This window comes from Oratosquilla oratoria, chromosome 42, assembly GCF_046742065.1.
Source record: "Oratosquilla oratoria isolate Oo_2021 chromosome 42, ASM4674206v1, whole genome shotgun sequence".
In the NCBI taxonomy this organism is placed as follows: Eukaryota; Metazoa; Arthropoda; class Malacostraca; order Stomatopoda; family Squillidae; genus Oratosquilla; species Oratosquilla oratoria.
The window spans coordinates 5,631,384-5,652,321 of NC_134818.1; the positions used below are offsets into that span (position 1 = coordinate 5,631,384).

Below are 20,938 nucleotides of genomic sequence, written 5' to 3' on the forward strand. Positions count from 1 at the left end.
AAACACTCATCAGGTATTATATTTTATTGGTCAGGATTTCTATTCTGTGATATACAAAAATAAGTGTTTTTAACTTTGTGAAAAAATACAGGCTTGCTATGTCAAATGCACCTCTACTACAATTCTGCAAATTATTTCAACATTTTGCTCAAATCGTGGATAAAAAAAGGACTATTCAACATTAGAGGGAAATCCTTTTACCTGGATTGGAAGGTGTGTGTGTGTGTGTGAGGGGGGAGAGGAATTGCATAAATGCATTCAACTTGCAACTTGTACACTCAACATGGAACTAAGTATTGTGGCTTTCAACTAAAAAGGAAAACCACCCTAGAATTATAATTCACTTAATATCACAACAGTTCAATTAGATGTGAAAATCCTGTGTTTGACTCTAGTATATATATATACATGTATTTTATATATAGATTTTTTTCTTTCTTTTTCTTTTTTTAGGAATATTCAGAAGTGGATCCTACATATTTACATTGTTAATTTTAAGAGTTAACACACAATAAATAAACACATGCTCACTTAAAAACAAGGCTAGAGGTACTGTGCTTGTGATTCATACACTTAACACTGCAATACAGACTAAGCTGTCAGCATCTGATACAATTTACAAAAAAAATGTAATACAGATATAAGAAAATTACAGAAATGTTTCCTCACATGAATGAATAAATGGAACTTTATTGGGAAGGATGATGATATCCCATAGTTTAAGAATTTCTACATCCTACTATATTATTGTAAAATAATTTTTTTCTGAACTTTATAATAGTGTGAAAGACGAAGTATTTCCATCTCATCCTGAGCTCTGATGTGAAGCTATCTAAAAATCAATAGAACAAATGAAAACGAATACCTAAGTATGTCAGTCATTTTTTCACTGAGAATGCAAGACCAGTAGCCATCCTTATTTGCACATTAGTGCAGTAATAAAACGTGCCATTTCAATTATCACTGGTGATTAATTTGGATTACTAAATCCTCAACCCTTCTTTCACTTGCTGCCTTCGGCTCTGGCACTGTCTCCCCCCTTCTGCTTCTCCCCGTGGTCCTTATGATCCCCATCCTTGTTCTCTTCATCCTTATCCTTATCTTTCTTGTTCTTGATGAGTTCCATGAGGGAGTCAATACGAGTTGGCTGTGCAATCTGCAGGACCATATGTGCCTCCTCTAGAATCAACAGGCCATTCCTTGCATCACCCATCGATAGGTTGTGCGTGCGAGTTACATGTTCCTGTAGGGGAAGAGTCCAGAGAAGGCAATAATTAGATTCAAGGTTTCTAAATTTTAACCCATTTGCTATGTAGAGGGCCTTTCTTGGCTCTACAAAATTCAAAAGTGTTGGTAGATACCGGAATACATGTACATAAATAGCTTGTAAAGTGTTATTCAACAGTTTTAAGGGATATTCCACGATAAGTTGGCTGGTTAAGTTACTACTATTCATAGAGGGTACAGGGGGAGCTACCATGTCATGCCCATAAGAGACTGTTATATCGAATGGAGGACACCCCCATCCCATGCACCATGATTGTGATGCCACTCATATATGAGGTGACATGATCCCATCTCTGGATGCAGGCATGACCTTAAGATGTTGATCTTTGGTTTGGGCCCAGAAATTCACTTGTACTTTTCATATCACTTCTCACCAATCTTATTTCCCCACTCTTATTTCTGACTTTTTACATACGGAGGTCAGTACCATGGTGCCTCCCCTCCCACACCATCTCCCTCTAGTCAGAGATGTACGAGTACCCAATCTGGTTCCAGACACATCCTATATGCACAAAACCTATAAATTTCTAGCACCTCCTGAGTGCAAAACATGTTACATGTGGGTTCTACCTCACATATACCACACTCTCCAACACAAACCAGTACACCAAAACCTCTCCAGCATAAAAAAAATACACAAAATAAACATCAACAGTATCAGATGTCCCTCCACTGGTTCGATGTAGTACTGGATTTAAAGAGTACAGGAATACCTTGATAACCAACAGGATTGTGTACCTATAACATCTGTCGGTTACTGAATTGTCAGATTATGAAACTTATTTTATGTTGTACAGGTGGGATGCATTCCAGGCCCCCAGCAGACCCCCTAATTTCTTTTCTAAGGGGGTCTCTGGCCCAAACAAACGGTTTTTAGTTTGATTTCAGCCATTTCTGAACACTAGACAACAAACAGAGGCAAGAAAAAAATGCTAACACTAATTTTATTTAATTTCCCAAAAACACGAGAGTAGTAGAGCCTGTGTTAGAATCGGAAATGGAAAGAGTGAGTGGTCTGAGGTAGAGGTGGGACTTTGCCAGGGATGTGTTATATTGCCTTGGCTGTTCAATTTTTACATGGATGGAATGGTGTGAGAGGTTAATGCAAGGGCATCCAATGCTGTGTGCGAGAATCTTACTTGTATTAAAGAGTTGAATTTACTTCCAAAACACCAAAACATCTTTTTAATGATGGTTTGGTTTAACGTCACAAACTGCCCCCCCCCCCCCCATTGAAAGGCTAGGATGGTGCCCCTAACACTCGCCCTGAGCAGGATTCAAATCATCATCGTTTTGACCTTCACTGCAAGTAACAATCATTTTATTACTTTCAAAATTTTCTGTCACACTCCTCCATTTTACATCTGCTCTCCTTTATCTTTTGTTTTGCTTCTCTTTTTTTCTTCGTACCTCTCATGTTTCTCTCATCCTACTTTGCAACCCATCCCTGGATGCTCACTTCTTCTCCTACAACCTTCTTCACTTCATCATCCCACCACTCACTACCCTTCCTTCTATTCTCTCACATCTTCCTTGTTCCACATACCATCTTTGCACATCTTGTCACTCCTTCCTTGGAACACACCCATTCCTCCTCCACTCCTACCTCTACTCCATCTTGCACCACTTCCCACACTTATCTCAGCTTCTCTTGGTATTCATGCATATATATATATTCGTGTAAAGGAGAATCAGGTAAGTTCCTCAATAAAGTTGTGAATGGGTATGTTCAATATCTGATTATTATGAGCAACAGGCAAATATAGAATGGACAAGATATTTTATACTCATACCACTTTCTTAAAAGCAATCATTCTAAATACTGAACTAATTAATATCAACAGTCATGATCCTCATTAAGAGTAACATCCACAATGTCCTTAGGACACCAAAAAATGAAAACATGAATCTTACCTCCCAGTCTTGATGGGAAGGAAGGACAGAATAGCACCACTTGCATGGCAACTCAGGGGAAGACGTGTGGTAACCTTTGATGTGACGTCTGCGGAAACCCCAAGATGTGTAGGCTTTTTCACAGAAGGGGCATGGATATGGGAGGCTTTGACCTGAAAATATAGAATATGATACATTAAAGGAAATCTTGGAATACCATGTCTCTATATGCCTGTTGAAATTTTATCCTATGAGTATCATGACTTATACAGACGCTCCTCTACTTACGTTCATCCGTTTTACGTTTTTTCGATTTTACGTTTGAACTGACTGTAAAAAAAAAAAAAAAATTGAGTGAATTTTTTAGTTTAGCGCGCTCTCCGTAGTTCAAACGATACTTGCGCATGACGCTGCGTCCATTGTTTACATTGCACAAACGACAAACTGAACATGCCTTGCCTCCTCCTCCACCATCTCAAATTATGTTGCTTGAATTTAATTTATTTGAAATTAATGTTATTATTTTACAATGTTATGTGTATAATTAATGATTTAGGGGTGTTTTATAAGATACGGTAATAGAATTTACGGATGTATAGTACAGTAACAACTTACGTTCATTTTCAACTTACGTTCGGCCGTTCGGACCGTAACTAAAACGTAAGTTGAGGAGCGTCTGTAGTGTAGTGTAAGTTTGTCCCCTAAGCCTCCACTCTTTAAAATGGTATATAATTACAAAAACTTTAAATTAGAGGCATGATCCAACTCATCAAGCCTTCACTCTTCAAAGGATTTGTAATTATAAAAACTCCTAATCAAAAACATGATCCAATAAATCAATTATTGCCTCAAGTTCCACCGAGTGGAAAACCCACAATGGCTGACAACAGTCTTTGGAATCTCCCACAGATCTCTATGGAAAGAAACTGTGAACTATTGTCTGTGGTGCATCAGTGATGAACTGTTTCTATGTTACTAGCTCAAAGCTGTAGGGAGAGGAGACCAGTCACCAGTTGTTAGTTCTCCACAAGTGAAAAAAATGCAAGAAATACAGCTGAAGTTGAAAGAGAGAGTACTTGGACCCAGTCTGGGAACCAAGAGCCAGCCCCTCAGGGCTGCACCTTCCGATGGAGCTGAAGGGTTGATGAGTTTTGTAAATGAGCAGCTTTCCTGTCTTGCAAGACCACCACAAGCAAGTACAGTGCCCATCATTGGTCCCAAGCATGATTCCACTTACCAAAACCTAATTAGTACAAGTTGGGAATTTAGGCATCACCAAAATATTTACACAGCTGTATAGTTATGTCTGCTGAGACATTGTTTCTATTATACTATTTCATATCTAGAACTGAAAACATACAAATTATTTGACAAAATTCCCATTGAATGAAAAGGATGTATTCCAATACAATGCTTTCATTATATGAATCTTTGTTCAACAGAACCCTTTTCCCTATTCAAAATAAATCAATGTGATAAGTTAGGGTCATGATACCACAAACATCACCTTGTATTACAATATAATGCCAATTTAGTATCAATCTTTTTTTTAATTATTGATTTAAGATGGTACCTACATTTCAAACCATAAATCAATTTAAAGCAAATCATTCCAATTTTAAGTAAAGTGAAATTGGCATATATTACTTCCCATGTGATCTGTATGCATTGTTCCATCCCAAATGTTTGGGCTTCCTGCTCATTTAAGAAATGGTTGTTTCAGCATCCACATTATCACAACAGGTTTTATTTTGTCTATTCTAGATTGGGGAAGTGGGGGGTGGGGTAGTATGTGTGAGTAAATTTTGACGCAGCCCGAAGGGATTTCTCCCCATCCTCGCCTTATATGCAAAGGGGGACGGAGAGGGGGGTCGCCGATTAAATGAAGCGGCCTCGCTGTGGATGTACTGTGTCTTGCGACACTGCTTCTGACCCAGGGCGGTGGGCAGGGTTCGGGGATGACCCGTCATCCAGGAGGTGCTCAGATGAGAGGAAGGGTGGGAGGGGTGTGGAGTGTATTTAGGGATGAAATGGGTGGGAGTGTTTTTATGCCTTTCCCTTTTTGGCTACCTCCCTTGGAAGGGGGAAAAAGCCTTGGTATATGTATGTATGTATGTATTCTAGATTGGTTGGGGATGAAGACACTGAACATTTCATACTGCTGTTGCCCACACTAACAATGCATTCAGTACTGAAAAGTGCTGAAATACTCCAATCTTTCTCTTTCAATTGTGTGTCATTGCTGCCATTTTCATTTGTATGTCATGTTATGAAATGCACAACAGTGTATGCAGTCACATATTGGGGAGATTAACTGCATGCTATCATGCAGTAGTAATTGCATAATAGCATGCAGCCAATACTTTGAGGAAGTTTTGGGGCACATTTATGGACTATAGTCACATGGCATTTGTCTATGTTAGAGTAAAATCTTTATTCCTAGAGTAATAGTGTTACTTTTTGTACAACTACTATTCCTCCTTTATGCTGTTCACTTGAAACTGTCCTCCTTTACCACTTCTATGAATATACCTTTTCATAGGGATGACCCTTCATCCACGAGGAACTAAGATTAATGGGAAACAGATGGGAGTCGGATGGGTGGATGCCTTGGCTGGCTACTTCTCTTATATGGGGGAATATGTTGAGCAAGCCAATGGTACACAGATAGCAATCTATACCTAAACAACTGGAGAATGCAATGAAACATAGATTAAGTACTAGTTTTAGAGAATGTGAGTCAATACTAGTAAAATTATGTGAGGTTTTGTGTTCACCATAAATCTATATACCAAAGCCTTTTTCACCCTTACCAGGGAGGTATCCAAAGTCAAAAGGCATATACCCACCATAAATACTGCATGTAAATATTTATTTTGTGGCCATTCTTTACTAGTATGCATGAAGAATCAATAATCTGCACTCACATGTAGAATCCTGAGGAAATTCTGGATGCAAATTGGCTGCAGGAGTTGCCTTTTCCTGTGAGTTTCTTCTTTGCAGAACAAACACAGGGTGTGTGGATGTGACAGCAATTGTCGATGCCATACCACCTCCACCTCCTCCACCACCACCACCTCCTCCTCCAGTACCACCTGATGCTGCTACAGCCATCTCAAGTGCCTTTATACTTTGTGCCTGCTCCTCCTCGGCTGTTCTTCGAGCCTCATCAGCTTCAGACTCGTCTCCACTTGCATAGTCAACAGGTTCAAGCTTTACTTCCAGCATATTCTTAAAAAAGAAAGAAAAAAAAATGTATTATATATCCTCCAATGCAAACTCAACAAGTTCAAGTTTCACTCACTTCCAGCATATTCTAAAACATTTAAAAATTATATATCACATATTCTCTATTGCAGTCTCATAATTACACTGGTAATGAGGTCAAAAGCAAGGTCATAAAAATAATTGTCGTCTCAAGTTTCACTAAGTGGAAATCCTGCAGTTCCACGGCTCCTGGCAACAGTCCTCAGACCCTCCACCCCGACAGATCTTTCTCAGAAGAAATTTATTTTTTTCTGTGTTGTATTAGTGTGAGACAATTTCTGTCACTAGCTGAAAGCAGTATAAGAAGGGAAGCCATTTCTAGTTCTCAGTTCTCCATGTGAAAATGAGTAAGAAATATAGTTGAAGTTGACAGAGATGGATTTTGATTTATCCTTCACTCCCTCCCACTCCTCTCTCAGCTTCTTGTACTCCTCCTTTTCTTTCTCATTTAAGCAGCTCACTCTAAGCACTTCCCAACCTTTTGTCCTTTTCCTCTTTCTCCAACTATCCTCCACTCTCAACTTATCTTCCACCAAAAAATTATCTGATATTCTCCCACTCTCCCTTTAGAACATCCTTGACTCTTCCTACTATACTCCTGGTTACCACTATATAGTACATTAATGCTCTACCACCCTTCTATCCACCACCCTCTCCCATGTGTACTTATACTTGACTTTGTTCCTAAACACTGTATCATCAACTCTCTTTCTAGACACATCTCCACCATCAACTCTCCTGTACAATTTTTTCCTGGAACTCCACACTTCCCAATCACTCCATCTATTGGTTCATTGCCTACCCTAGCATTAAGATCTCCCAATACCACTACATTGACATTTCTCCCTAATCCCTATATGCACTCATTCAGATCCATCCAAAAAGCCTCCCTTTCCTCTACACTCTTCTCATTACCAGGTCCATATGTACTTACAAAAACCCACATTTCCTTTCCCACTTTCACCTTCATCCACATTAACCTTGAAGAAACCTCCTTCCACTCTACTACACATTTACCTATCTCTTCATTAACTAGTATAGCCACCCCTTCTCTCCCTCATCCTCTCTTCACTCCTGAGAACCTCCCAACCACACTCCCAAACTCACACTCGCCCCTCCCTCTCAACTTAGTTTCACTCAATGCCAACATATCCATCTTTCTTCTCACAAACATACTGCCTATCTCTTCCCCATTACTCTCATCTGTACCACATCCATGCACATTAAAAGACCCAAACCTTTGGGTACTGGTTGGAAAACTAGACCCTCTCGTGCCTTTACGTTTTTCAGGAATCTCCCCTTTGGGGCTACAGGGAGAAGGATAACTAGTCTTAATCCCCGTCCCATTTTTGTTGTCTCTTGCAACCCAAGTGGGAAGGCTTGGTGGCAGTATTCTTCCCCCTCACCACTGCTGGATTTTCCGGTAGCTTCCCTGCATCATTACATATACCTTGTGCCATGTTGGGTTTACCAGAGACACATTAATTGGCTTTACCCATGTCTTGTGCTGTGAATATTGTGAGACACATGATTCACATCAAAATTATGTTCATTCTTGTCCAGATCAGTACTGTACAGCAATGGAAACAAAAAAGAAGCTTGCAGAAATCATTACAAAGGCATAATACAGTATGGATGGGTGATAGTTATTATCTAAGTGATCATACAATCATAGCCAGCAGGTGTCAATAACACTCCTGCCCTGGGCAGCATTTCAGCACACTAAGCCACTGAATACTGTACATATTGTCACTGTTTTTCAATGACAACAAATATATTTCCAATACACACGGTGAAATAAGCTGCACATTATAATATATATGAAACAACATACATAACAAATACTGAAATTAACTGACACTATGCAAAAATTGGTATTGACTTTTTGGGTGTCAACTGATGCTGAACCCCTGTCGATAATGAGGGACTACTGTATAGATATACTGTATACATACATATAAAAGTGCCCTTACCCTGATGTCCCGTTTGGAATCCTCTGCATCGTCACTGTTTTCTGCCTCTCCATCATCTTTAGTTGCACTTGGTGTGACAGGTGCTGTAGGGGACATCTTTCTCCGAGATGGGGAACTTTTTCTTCTTTTGGGACCAGGAAGAGGTGACTCACACGACCGTGTTCGGACGAGAGCTGGTACATCTTTGGGCTTTGTTGGGGGAGGAAAATATATATATATTACTAATTTGCTCTCTACTCTTATTGCTGGGTTACCCTTGATATCAATGGAATATTACATTAGAAATATGGAAAAAACCAAAATGCTCTCTTGAGCTCCCAGCATACATCTTCCACCTTGGATATATTGTATTTACCTAATTACAATGTACAGGAAAGGAGCAATGCTCATTGGGTCCCATCTCCTATTTGTCAATTTCTATCATCCTTGCCTCCAATTCATGTTCAGTTCCAACTTAATCTATATCCTTGATTTCCAATTATCATATTTAGATTTGAACTCGTGTATTGTTTGAGCTTGGGCTCACCTTCTAAACTATTCCATGTATTTATGCACATATAAGCACTTGCACCTTGCAGTGATGACACTATGTAATCGGTGAAGTCAGTGAAGATGTATGTGATTGTATGTGAAATAGCATGGCCTAGTAAACAAATCATCTGTAGCTACCTAATTGTAGTATATAGGAAAGGAGCAATGCATCTTGGGTAAAAGTAAGGTGATGAGGTGTACAAGGGGAGAATGTGGCAGCAAATTGGAAGTAAATATTAATGGAGACTGGAGAAAGCGGATAGCTTTAGATACCTGGGTGCAAATGTAGCAGGAAAGGGATGAGTGGAGAGTGGAGGTAGACTGTAGATTGAGAGATGCAAGTAAATGCCTTGGGGGGACTAAAAAGTGTAATGAGAAATAGACATTTTGGAATGGATGCTAAGAGGAGATTATATGAAACATGAAACGTAAAAGAGGAAGAGAGTAGGAGTTTGAATGTGTCTGAGATGAGGTGACAGAGAGGTATGATACGGGTTGTTACTAAGCTGGATAGATTGAGAAACAAAGAGGTGAGGAGGACAGCAGGGGTGGAAAGGGAGTTGGGAGGTAGGGTTGATGAAAGAGTATTGGGATGGTTTGGACACATGGAAAGAATGAGTGAAGAAAGATTTGTAAAAGAGGTGTGGAAGGAGTGAATATGCGGGGGACCAAGGATGAGATAGATGGATGGGGTAAAAGGGGCACTGGGAAAGAGGGGAATGTCTGTTGAGGAAGGATGGGAGAAGACAGAAGATGGGGTGAATAGATAATGGTTATCTATGGATGATGCTGTGATGCATGGCAGGGAGTGGGTGGAGAATGGGGGGGGGGAGTAAATGTGAATGATATTTTGACACAGCCCAAAGGGATTTCTCACTGTCTTCTCCTTTTCTGCACAAGGGGATGGAGAGAGGAGGTCACTGATTTAATGAAACAGCCTTGCTGTGGATGTGCTGTGTTTTACGACACTGCTTCTGACCCAGGGCGGTGGATGAGATGCAAGGATGACCCGTCATTCAGGAGGAGCCAAGATAAGAGGGAGGGAGGGGGGTGAATAGGAGTAGAGTATGTGGAGATGGAATGGGTGGGAGTGGATTTTATGCCTTTGACTTTGGCTACCTCCCTTGTAAGAGGGGAAAAACCCTTGGTACATGTGTGTAAATGTAAAATGAATTAATTAATTCTTGGACCCTTAGGGATTGGCTATTTAAACTTTTAAAACCAGAGTTTGTGTGTGAGTTCATACACAAAACCAATGAAAATAATTAAATCTAAATCATAAATATGAATCACACAAAATATTGACAAAAAGTTAACTTTATTGTACTGTACCTGAATGGAGAAGAGTTGATGGCATAACTGGAAGGGGAACAGGAGAAACATTAGTGTTTGAAAAGGTAGGGCCCTTACAAAAAATAAATAAATAAATAAATAAAAATAAATAAATGAATGAAATAAAATAAATAAAAATAATAATAATACAAACGGCTTTTTTCACCCATTTACAAGGGAGGTAGCCAAAAAACAAAGGCATAGAATCCACTCCCACCAATTCTATCCCCACATAATCCACGCCCATTCTCCCCCTCCCTCCCTCTTATCTTGGCTCCTCCTGGATGATGGGTCATCCCTGCATCTCACCCACTGTCCTCAGAAGCAGTGTTGCAAGACACAGCATATCCACAGCAAGGCTGCTTCATTTAACCAACAACCATCTATACACAACCATTCTCCACTCACCCCTATCCTCTCCTTTCCTCAACAGACATTCCCCTCTTTCCCAATGTCCCTTTTACCCCATCCATCCATCTCATCCTTGGTCACTCCCTTATGGTCACTACTTCCACATCTCTTTTACTAATTTTTTTTTTCACTCATTCTTTCCAAGTGTCCAAATCATCCCAAAACTCCTTCATCAATCCTATCTCCCAACTCCCTTACCACCTCCATTCTCCTCCTCACCTCGTTTCTCACTCTATCTAACCTAGTAACCCCTACCATACTTCTAAGTCATTTCATCTGAAACACATTCAAACTCCTCCTCTCTTCGTCTCTTATGTTCCATGTTTCTGCCCCATACAGTGCTGTTCACAACAACTTCCTCTTAGCATCCATTCCCGAATGTCTATTTCTAATTACACTTTTTAATCCCCCAAGGCATTTACTTGCTTCTCTCAATCTAATACACACTTTCCATTTGCTGCCACTTTCTTCCCTTGTACATCTCACCACCAAACTTTTACCCACATTTATCTTCAACTTCCTTCTTTCGCACACCTTCCCAAACTCTGCCATTAACTTCCTTAATCCCTCCTCTAATTCTGCCACAAGTGCAGTGTTGTCAGCAAACAACAACTGGCTTTTCTCCATTTTCTTTAACCATCTCCAATCCCTGGCCCACCACCCTTGCACTTACCTCTCGCACCACCCCATCCATATATAGATAGAACAGCCAGGGCAACATAACACATCCCTGATGAAGTCCCACCTTTACCTCAAACCACTCACTCTCTCCATTTCTAATCCTAACACACACTCTACTACTCTTGTAAAAACTCTTGACTGCTCTTCAAAGCTTTCCTCTAATCCCATGTACCTGCAATACCTCCCAGGATGCAGGGATGACTCGTCATCCAGGAGGTGCCAAGATAGGAGGGAGGGAGGAGTGTGGAAGGGAGTGGAATATATGGGAAATGAAATGGGTGGGAGTGATTTCTATGCCTTTTTCTTTTTGGCTACCCCCCATGTAAAGGGGAAAAGCCTTTGGTATATGTATGTATGTACCTCCCAGTGCCTTCCTGTCTACCCTGTCATAAGCCTTTTCCAAATCCATAAAGGCCCAAAAAATATCCTTACCTTTTAAAGATTTCTCACATACCTGCCTTACCACAAAAATCTGATCCACACAACCCCTACCTGTCCTAAACCCACATTGCTCCTCACCAATTAATCTGTTCCTCTCCTAATCCTCTTAATCAAAACCTTCCCACAAGCCTTCCAAACTACACTCAACAAAGTGATACCTCTGAAACTACTACACCCAAACACGTTATCTTTTCCCTTGTAAAGTGGAACTATACAGGCACTCCTCCAGTCGTCAGGCACTCTACCCTCTTTTAAACAAACATTAAACAACCTCACCAGCCACTCCACCATCACTGTACCTTTCTTTTTTAGACAATCTGCATGCCACCCTTCCAACCCAGGTGCCTTACCTGCTCTCATCATTTTAATAACTGCTTTCACTTCATCTTTTCTTATTTCTCCTCCATTTTCCTCATTCATCACTGTCATTTTCTTAGCACTTCCCACTGCAACTAACTTTCCCTCCCTATCCTCCTTCACATTTAGCAACTCCCTAAAATATTCTGCCCATCTTCCTTTACTGCTGTCTCTTCTATTATCATCTCTCCATTTGCACCTTTTACCTTTTCTTCTCTATTTGATTCACTTCCTCTTCTCTTAATTTCCTTCCAAAACATCTTTTTATTACTTTAAAAAATTTCTGTCATACTCTTACCCCATTTCACATCTGCTCTCCTCTTTGCCTCCTTTATCTTATGCTTTACTTCTTTTTTTTCTGTATCTCTCATATGATTTTCTTGCTACTCTTCTCCTGGGTACCACTACATTGTCCATTAAAGCCCTATCTACAACCCTTCCATCCACCACCCTCTCCTATGTGTACTTATGCTTGACTTTCTTCCTAAACACTTTATTTGCTATCATCACCTCTCATTCTAGACACATCTCCACCATGATTTTTTCCTAGAACTCCACACTTCTCAACCATTCCATCTATTGGTTCATTTCCTACCCTAGCATTAAGATCTCCCAATATCTACATTGACATTTCTCCCTAAACCCTCAATGCATTAATTTAAATCTATCCAAAAAACCTCCTTTCCTCTACAATTTTCTCACTACCACACCTATATGCACTTACAAGAACTCACATCTCCTTTCCCAGTTTCATCTTCATTAACATTAACCTTGGAGAAAGCTCCTTTCATTCCACCACATGTTTACCTATCTCTTCACTTATTAGTATAGCCACCTCTTCTCTCACTAATCCTCTCTTCACTCCTAACACCCTCTCAACTACACTTCCAAACTCAAACTTGCCCCTCCCTTTCAACTTAGTTTCACTCAATGCCAACACATCCATCTTTCTACTCACAAACATACTGCCTATTTCTTCCCTTTTACTTTCATCTGTACCACATACATGCACATTAAAAGACCCAAACCTTAGGGTCCTTGTTGGAAAACTCCTCCCAGACCCTCTTATGCCCTTTTTTTAGAAATATCCCCTTTGGGGCTTCATAGAGTAGGATGCCTTGTCCTATCCCCATCCCATTTTTGTCACATTTTATGACTCAAGTGGGAACACCCGGTGGCTGTATTCTTCTCCCCTGAGTATGGAAATGGTAATAATGGAGGAATTGAGCTGATGCATGATTTGCTGGCATGTGAAATAAACAAAACTTATGGTAGTTGCTAAGTCCTCTGTATGTATCACTGTAATATGGACTGTTGCATTCATTACAAGGAATTTTGTACATGATTCTATCACAGTTCATCTTGGTTGTTTTTTGTGATTAAGTATCACCTCCAATTTGCTGCCCTCCTCTCCCCTTGTACATCTCATCACCTTACTTTTACCCACATTTATCTTCAACATCCTTCTTTCACATACACCTTCCCAAACTCTGTCAATAACTTCCTAAGTCCCTTCTCTGATCCTGCTACAAGCACAGTGTCAAAATATATATACACCATATACAAATATAAGGCAAGCTTTGATGAGTAGAGACACAGATGGGACCCCATGAGGATGGCTCCAAACCTGTATAATACCTCTAGGTAAATATATACACATTAAAGGCCTTTTCCCCTTACATGAGGAGACAGCCTAATATATACACAGACACACTCAACTTATACAAAATAAAACTCATCTAATCCTTCAGAAAGTATGAGGATTAACCTATTACTATCAACTAATTCCATAATCAAGTACACTTCTCCTTTTATTCTGGCTTTAGACAACTTCAGAAATCTTTTCATTGAGTAACTTGTGGGCTAAACCAGTGGCATTGACCAGTTTGCTAAGGGCCACAGGTCTCCTGCAAAAGAGAACCAGGTCAATGCAATGAACTGATTAATTCTGGCTCTCATCACACTAATCAAGTAAGTGGCATGCTCTCAGTAAGGAAAGGGTTTATGCCATACAACTGTATCCAAAGCCAATCTAGTTCTTGATGCTGTGTGCCTAGTCAAACCACTTATACATTTCAAGAACATTCCCATCAAACTACCGATTGTTAACCTTTCTGACTGGCACTGGTAAGCACACCTGTGGAGTGACTGTCTTGGTGAAGACTGGAGAAGTGGATGAGGCTATGCAGGCAGAACTAGAAGTTGCTCCTACATTAGCACTTAACTCTAATGCACCTGGGATAAAGTTCTGCAACATTTCCTGCAAAAGAGAAAAATGCATAATAAGGAAAGTAATGCTTGATAACTACAAACACTAGATTATTTTCAATGGTATGCAATACATAAGGTTTGTACTTAAAAGTTAACAATGCCAGGTTTCAGTTCTGATATCAGTCTCAAAGACTCTTCAGAACATCAGACAAGGCAAGCCTCAACCCCTTTCCCATTGTGATGCCCAGCCATGGCAGTAACCTCCCCAATAAACTGCTTAACCCCTTCCATACGGTGCCGCACACGTAGGCGTCATGAGGAGCAAGTGGATTCGCGACGCTGCCATATCGGCGTCTTGATTATATTTATTGTAGTCGCCCCTGTGTTTTTACATTCTCCCAAATGCGCCCTGAATCCCATTCTCTGTGGTTTTCAAAATTCGCGGGTGTAAGAGAGAACGATCGATATAAGCGGTGACTATATCTTATAATGCGAATATTATTACGACACGTCATACGGCTGACATTGGCTGCTGCCCGCGAGATTTAAGTTCCGTACTGAAGTGGTTAAGCTCATGGGCCCAGGTGAGGCTTGATCTTCCAACCCTGTGGTTATGTGGTACTAGCCAGGATTTTTTTTTTTATCACACCTCAGAATTTTTTTGTAAATCTGCAAGATAGAATAAAATCATGTGTATTTATTTACCTAGTTGTATCTTACGGGGTGGGGAGCTATGCTCAGGGTGTCCTGTCTTTGTATCTTGCAGTGTCTATTTCGCTCTTAAATATGTGTATGGTTTTTGCACACACTATTATTTTGTCCAGTTTGTTCCAGATGTCTACCGCTCTGTATGGAAAACTGTTTTTTTCAGGTCTCTTCTATAACTATCCTTTTTTATTTTTTTTTAATGTCCTCTTCTGTTTCTCTTGTCCCAACTTAGTATGCCCTCTCTATCAAGGACTTCTGTGCCTTTCATGATTCTGTAGATGGTCAGTAGGTCGCCTCTTCCTTTGTTCCAAAGCTGGTAATTTCAATTTAGCCAGTCTCTCCTCATATGACAGGTTTAAAAGTGCTGGGGCCATTTTTGTGGTTGCTCTCTAAATTCTTTCAACTTTATTTATATTCTTTGTGGTACTGGGTGACCAGTGTTGCAGCATACTCCAGTCTAGGCCTTATTAGTGTGATTAATATTCTTTTAACTATTTCTTTGTCTAGATAGGTAAAAACCACTTCTATTGATATAAGCAAGTTGTTGGATTCTGCGACAATTTTTTTCATTTGTTTATAAGGGGACAAGTCATTTGAGATAATTACTCCCAGGTCTTTTTCAGATCCTTTGTTCCAATTGTATGTTGTCCTGATATTCTTTTTCTACTTTTTCCAAATTCTATTAGGCTATATTTCTTTATGTTGAAGTCTACTTCCCACTTCCGACTCCATTTCCAAACCTTGATTAGGTCTTTCTGTAATGATTCACAATCCGTTTTAGTTTTCACTTTCCTCAATAATTTAGCATGTCATTCACATAAATAGTGAACATTATTGGAGTCAATACTGATCCCTGTGGAACTCCACTAATCACCTCCTCCCAACCTGAACACTTTTCTCTGAGCACTACTTTCATTTTTCTACCATGCAGGAAATCCTCCATCCAGTTTAGTAGGTTACTTTGTATCCTTCCTATGCCTAAGAAGCATGGTAGGGGTTACAAGGTTGGATAGAGTGAAAAATGAGGTGAGGAGGAGACTGGGAGTGGAAAAGGAAATGACAAAAAGGGGTGATGAAAGAGTATTGGGATGATTTGGACATTGGAAAGAATGAATGAAAAAAGATTAGTAAAATAGGTGTAGAGGGCAAAGGAGGACGGAATGAATTTGAGGGAATGACCGGAGATGAGATGAATGGATGGATAGGGTGAAAGGGGCACTTAGCAAGAGGAGAATGTCTGCTGAGGAAAGGAGAAGGTAGGAGATAGGAATGAGTGGAGAGTGGTTGTGTATAGATGATATTGTTATGGAAGGAAGGGAGGGGGGGGATCAGGGGTAGGGGGTACTTATATGAGAATGATATTTTGATGCAGCCCAAAGGAATTTCTCCCAGTCTTCTCTTTTTTCTGCATGAGGGAACAGAGGGGGGGATCACCAATCAACTGAAGCAGCCTTGCTATAGATGTACTGTGTCTTGCTACATTCCTTCTGACCACCCAGGGGGGCAGTGGGTGGGATACAAGCATGACTCATCATCCATGAGGAGCTAAGATAAGAACCATAATCTATCATATCTGCTAGTTTGAAAGCATGTGGCCACATCAATATTGAGATATAAATTAAGATTTCCAATATGCCCTGGATATGTTGGCTTGACTGACAACTCTAGCTACAAGGCAATTTACGGTGTTTCAAAGCTCTCATCGAGTTCTGAATTGTCAATAGTGTATCACATCTTGATTATCTTGATAATTCTGACAAATGCTTTAAAAGTTACAGAAACTATATGCTACAGCACAACTAATTTATTGATACCAATATTATCTAAAAATAATTAATATCAGAGTTGTCAGTACTTCTCAGCAATTGTCATATTTCTACATGAATTTTCATATTTTGGTTGAAATCTTTACTCTACAGAATTTGTCTGTAGTTACCCAAATCTGTTGATTCAGTGTCCATAGTTTCAAGGTTCTTCTGTAAGTATGCATGTACAGGACATCATATACTTCCTATAGTAAATCCTCCATGTAAGCAAATGATTGAATTGCTAGGCTGCAGAAAGTCATGAGGATATTTCTTAGAAGTTTTACTGAAGCTACATCAGCAATTCTCACATCCAAAGGCTGAGGATTTAATATGACTGAGCAGAGAGTCCAGGATACTTAATAAAATGTGGAAACCAGAAATAAATGACACAAGCAAGAGTTGTAAAATATGCTGAAGATTTACCATAAATCCTCAATCAATAATAAAATTTCATTACATCTTTTAACCTGAAATTAGGGGGATGGCTCATATGTTATTTTCAAAGGGATGAAATTCATTATTGAAATGAGTAAAATATAAAATTAAGAGTCAGATTGCTATAAAAGAATAATGAATATATATATAATATCTTTTTCAACCACAAATAACTTTTAATTCCATGCCATCGCAGTCAAGACTGAGAGTAGCTCGAAGGAGGCATACATTGGAAATTGAAACGTGGTCGAGCCAAGAACTCGAACTCAGCTCGCCCATGACAAACTGGCTGTGACTTAGCCCAATATGCTATCAAGAGAGATATATTTTTATAGGGAGAGTATTTTAGGGAGTTGCTAAATGTGGAGAAGGATAGGGAGGGAGGGAATGGTGGCTGCAGTGGGTGGTGCTAAAGAAAATGACGGTGATAGATAAGGAAAATACGAGTGAAATAAGAAAAGATGAGGTTAAAGCAGTTATTAAAATGATGAGGCACCTGGATTAAATAAATGTCATGCAGTGTCTAAAAAATGAAGGTAAAGTGATGGTGGACTGGCTGGTGAGGTTGTTTAATGTTTGTCTCAAGGAAGGTAGAGTGTCAAAGGACTGGAGAAGTGCCTGTATAGTTTTGCTTTACATGGGAAAGGGGAGAAATGTGACTGCAGTAATTTCAGTGGAATCACTTTTGTTGAGTGTAGTCGAGAAGGCTTTGGTTGAGAGGATTAGGAGAAAAACAGAGGGAGTAATTGGTGAGGAACAGAGTGGATTTAAGACAGGTAGGGGTTGTGGTTCAGGTTTTTGTGGCAAGACAGATATGTGAGAAAGCTATGATAGGGTAGACAGAAGGCACTGTGGGAGGTTTTGCAGATATATGGGATGGGATTGGAGGAAAGTTGTTACGGGCAGTCAAGAGTTTTAATGAAAGTAGAAGAGCCTATAAGACACATGGAAAGAATGGGGGAAGAAAGATTAGTAAAAAAAAATATGGAGGGTAGAAGAGAATGGAGTGAACAGGATTATATGCTGTGCTTGGTGTTAACATGGGAAAAATGGTGTTGGATACAAAATGTGATGTATCCACAGCACTGGCATGGACTGTGCAAACCTGAAATGCTTCAAGATAACAATGGTTTTCCCACAAATTAGCTTGTACGTGGACTCAATCCAAGTATGCCTAGTTTGATAAGATTCCTGTACTCAAAAACAGGACATCATTAGAAATTATGACAAACCCTTAATGCTATGCATAGTCAAGAGACGTATTAATCAAAAATCAGTTAAATGAATGATTGTGAAGGACACTACTGCATGATGTGAGAGTAGACATGAAGAGTTTGCAAAATGGAAACAAGGTATATTATAAACAAAACTGTGAAAAACAATATAAAGGATGGCAAGCATGTATCAACAACAGAAAGAGCAGAAATCAAGAACTGGACTCATAATGATATGTTTGAAGAAGCTGAGGACCAAGAGCAGAAAGTTATTTCAAGTAGGTTGATGATTAGTGTAACATTAAAGACCTTGCTTAAAATTATTTCTGTTATTCAGTGATATGATGGAACACTGTTTCTGGATCATCTTTAATTACAAATGAGTACCCAGCTATGAAAAAATATCATAGGGAGAAAGACAGAAATAAGAAGAATAAGAAGTGAAGAGGATGAAAATAAATAAAATTAAAATGGAACCCCTTTCCCCCCTCTATCTCACCTTTTCCAATCTTGCCCGTTCATTCTGTGTGTCTGTCAAACCTCGAATTTGCAATGATTCTGCCAAACGCATAAAGGTGTGCAGATGTTGCTGTGAGATGTTGACTTGACCTTCATACATGAATGTTAAGACAGCCTTCAGGTCTTCCATGGAAACTTCACGAAGAATGATGACTGGGTGTTGGCATGGATTGTTCTAAAAATTCAAATACATTCATTTATTCCAATATACAGTAAACATAAATAAAAACTACACATAAATAAGAACTAAACTCAATACTAATGATTATAATGTCAATGACAAGGGAAAAATTCCTCATACATTTTGTTACAAAACTACGAGATCAAATATGAAGTTAAAAAAAATCAGGGGCATAGTCACTTCACTATCATTATATTTTTTTATTGCTGTACAACATACCATTCCATAATAAACTGGAATGTACTACAGCAATAAAAAGCATATTGATAGTAAAGTGATTATGCCCCTAGTTTAAAAAAAAGATAAGTTTGAATGCATTTTAGATTAAATGTCTGAGAAGTATGGAAGGGATTATAAGGGTGGATAAAGTGAGAAATGAAGAAGTGTGTAGGAGAGCAGGGGTGGAAATAAAGATGGCAGATAGGGCTGATGAAAGAGTATTAGAATGGTTTGGACACATGGAAAGAATGAGTAAAGAAAGATTACTAAAAGAGGTGTGAAAGGCAGAGGTGGATGGAGTGAACTTGAGGGGACAACTGAGAATGAGATGGATGGATAGGGTGAAAGGGGCTTTGGATAAGAGGAAAATGTCTGTTGAGCAAAGAAGAGAGAAGGCAAGAAATCGGGATGGGTGGAGAATGGCTGTGTATAGATGATGCTGTGATACAAGGAAGGGAGGGGGCAGGGGATGGGGGAGTAGGTAGTGGTTATGTCTCTATCTTCTATATTTTCCACATTATGGGACAGAGAGGGAGGTCACCAATTAAATGAAGCAGCCTTGCTATGGATGTACTGTCTCTTGCTGTATTGCTTCTGACCCAGGGCAGTGGGTAGAGGACAGCAATTACCCTTCATCCATGAGGAGCTAAGATGAGAGGGAGGAAAGGGTAGTGGATGGGAGTGGAATGAGTGGGAGCAAAATGGGCGGGAACGGTTACATGCCTTTTGAATTGCCTACCTCCCTGATAAGGTGGAAAAAGTCTTGGTATGTAGATTGATATAGCATTCCATTCTATTATATTTAGCTGAATTTATTTAAAGACTATCCAACCAAAAGAATACTCTTCAAGTGAATATAATTTTCTGGTTTTTGCTCAAACAAAATACATACATTAACAATGAATGGTTAAGTTTTTCAGAATATACACTTTTTAAGTAATGAAACCCAAAAGGATTTCCTAAATGAAACAGCAATTTTAACAACTCCCTTTACCTCCTAGTCTTTTATATATTGTATATATAATTACAATATATTGCAGCATATGGGACAAATTGGTGTACATGACAACCTCCAGGATTTCCATTCAAAAAGTAGATTTTGAGCTTTACTTGCTGTAATGTTGTGAGCTGTAGCTTCCTCAATGGCCCCTAATGCCTCTGCTAGTGTTTCCATAGCATTTTAATTATATTTCAATCAGTAAACCTCTTGTATGCAACAATTCTACAGACTTGGTTGTTTAAGATTTAACCAGTTATTTTCAAATAGGGCCAAATATTACAAACTGCATACTATAATACACATCAAAAGTACCTGGCTGGTGTAAACACTACCATATTACGTCACAAAGGCATCATTTATTTTACAGGAACTGACATGGTGTCAAGTATACCATAGTAACACCATTTACTTGAAATGGATTTACAGATTTACTTACAGTATGTATGATATTATATTGTATTATTTCAGAA

The 20,938-nt window shown here is 39.3% G+C and overlaps 1 protein-coding gene across 8 annotated transcripts in view; it reads right to left on the minus strand.

Moving 5' to 3' along the window:
- Positions 1–9: 9 nt before the first annotated feature.
- The window catches only part of LOC143021338 (uncharacterized), a 51,723-nt gene continuing 30,794 nt past the window's right edge, over positions 10–20,938 (minus strand). For 6 of the 8 annotated variants that reach the window (XM_076178767.1, XM_076178764.1, XM_076178766.1 and 3 more), the window contains 8 exons: positions 19,049–19,243; positions 14,311–14,433; positions 10,284–10,310; positions 8,421–8,609; positions 6,108–6,411; positions 3,469–3,510; positions 3,202–3,353; positions 10–1,243 (listed from right to left, as the gene is read on the minus strand). In XM_076178767.1, the coding sequence (XP_076034882.1) occupies positions 1,004–1,243; positions 3,202–3,353; positions 3,469–3,510; positions 6,108–6,411; positions 8,421–8,609; positions 10,284–10,310; positions 14,311–14,433; positions 19,049–19,243 (1,272 nt within the window). In that variant the 3' untranslated portion in view covers positions 10–1,003. The remainder of the gene's footprint in view (positions 1,244–3,201; positions 3,354–3,468; positions 3,511–6,107; positions 6,412–8,420; positions 8,610–10,283; positions 10,311–14,310; positions 14,434–19,048; positions 19,244–20,938) is intronic. The other 2 variants (XM_076178761.1, XM_076178763.1) reach the window with 2 other exon arrangements.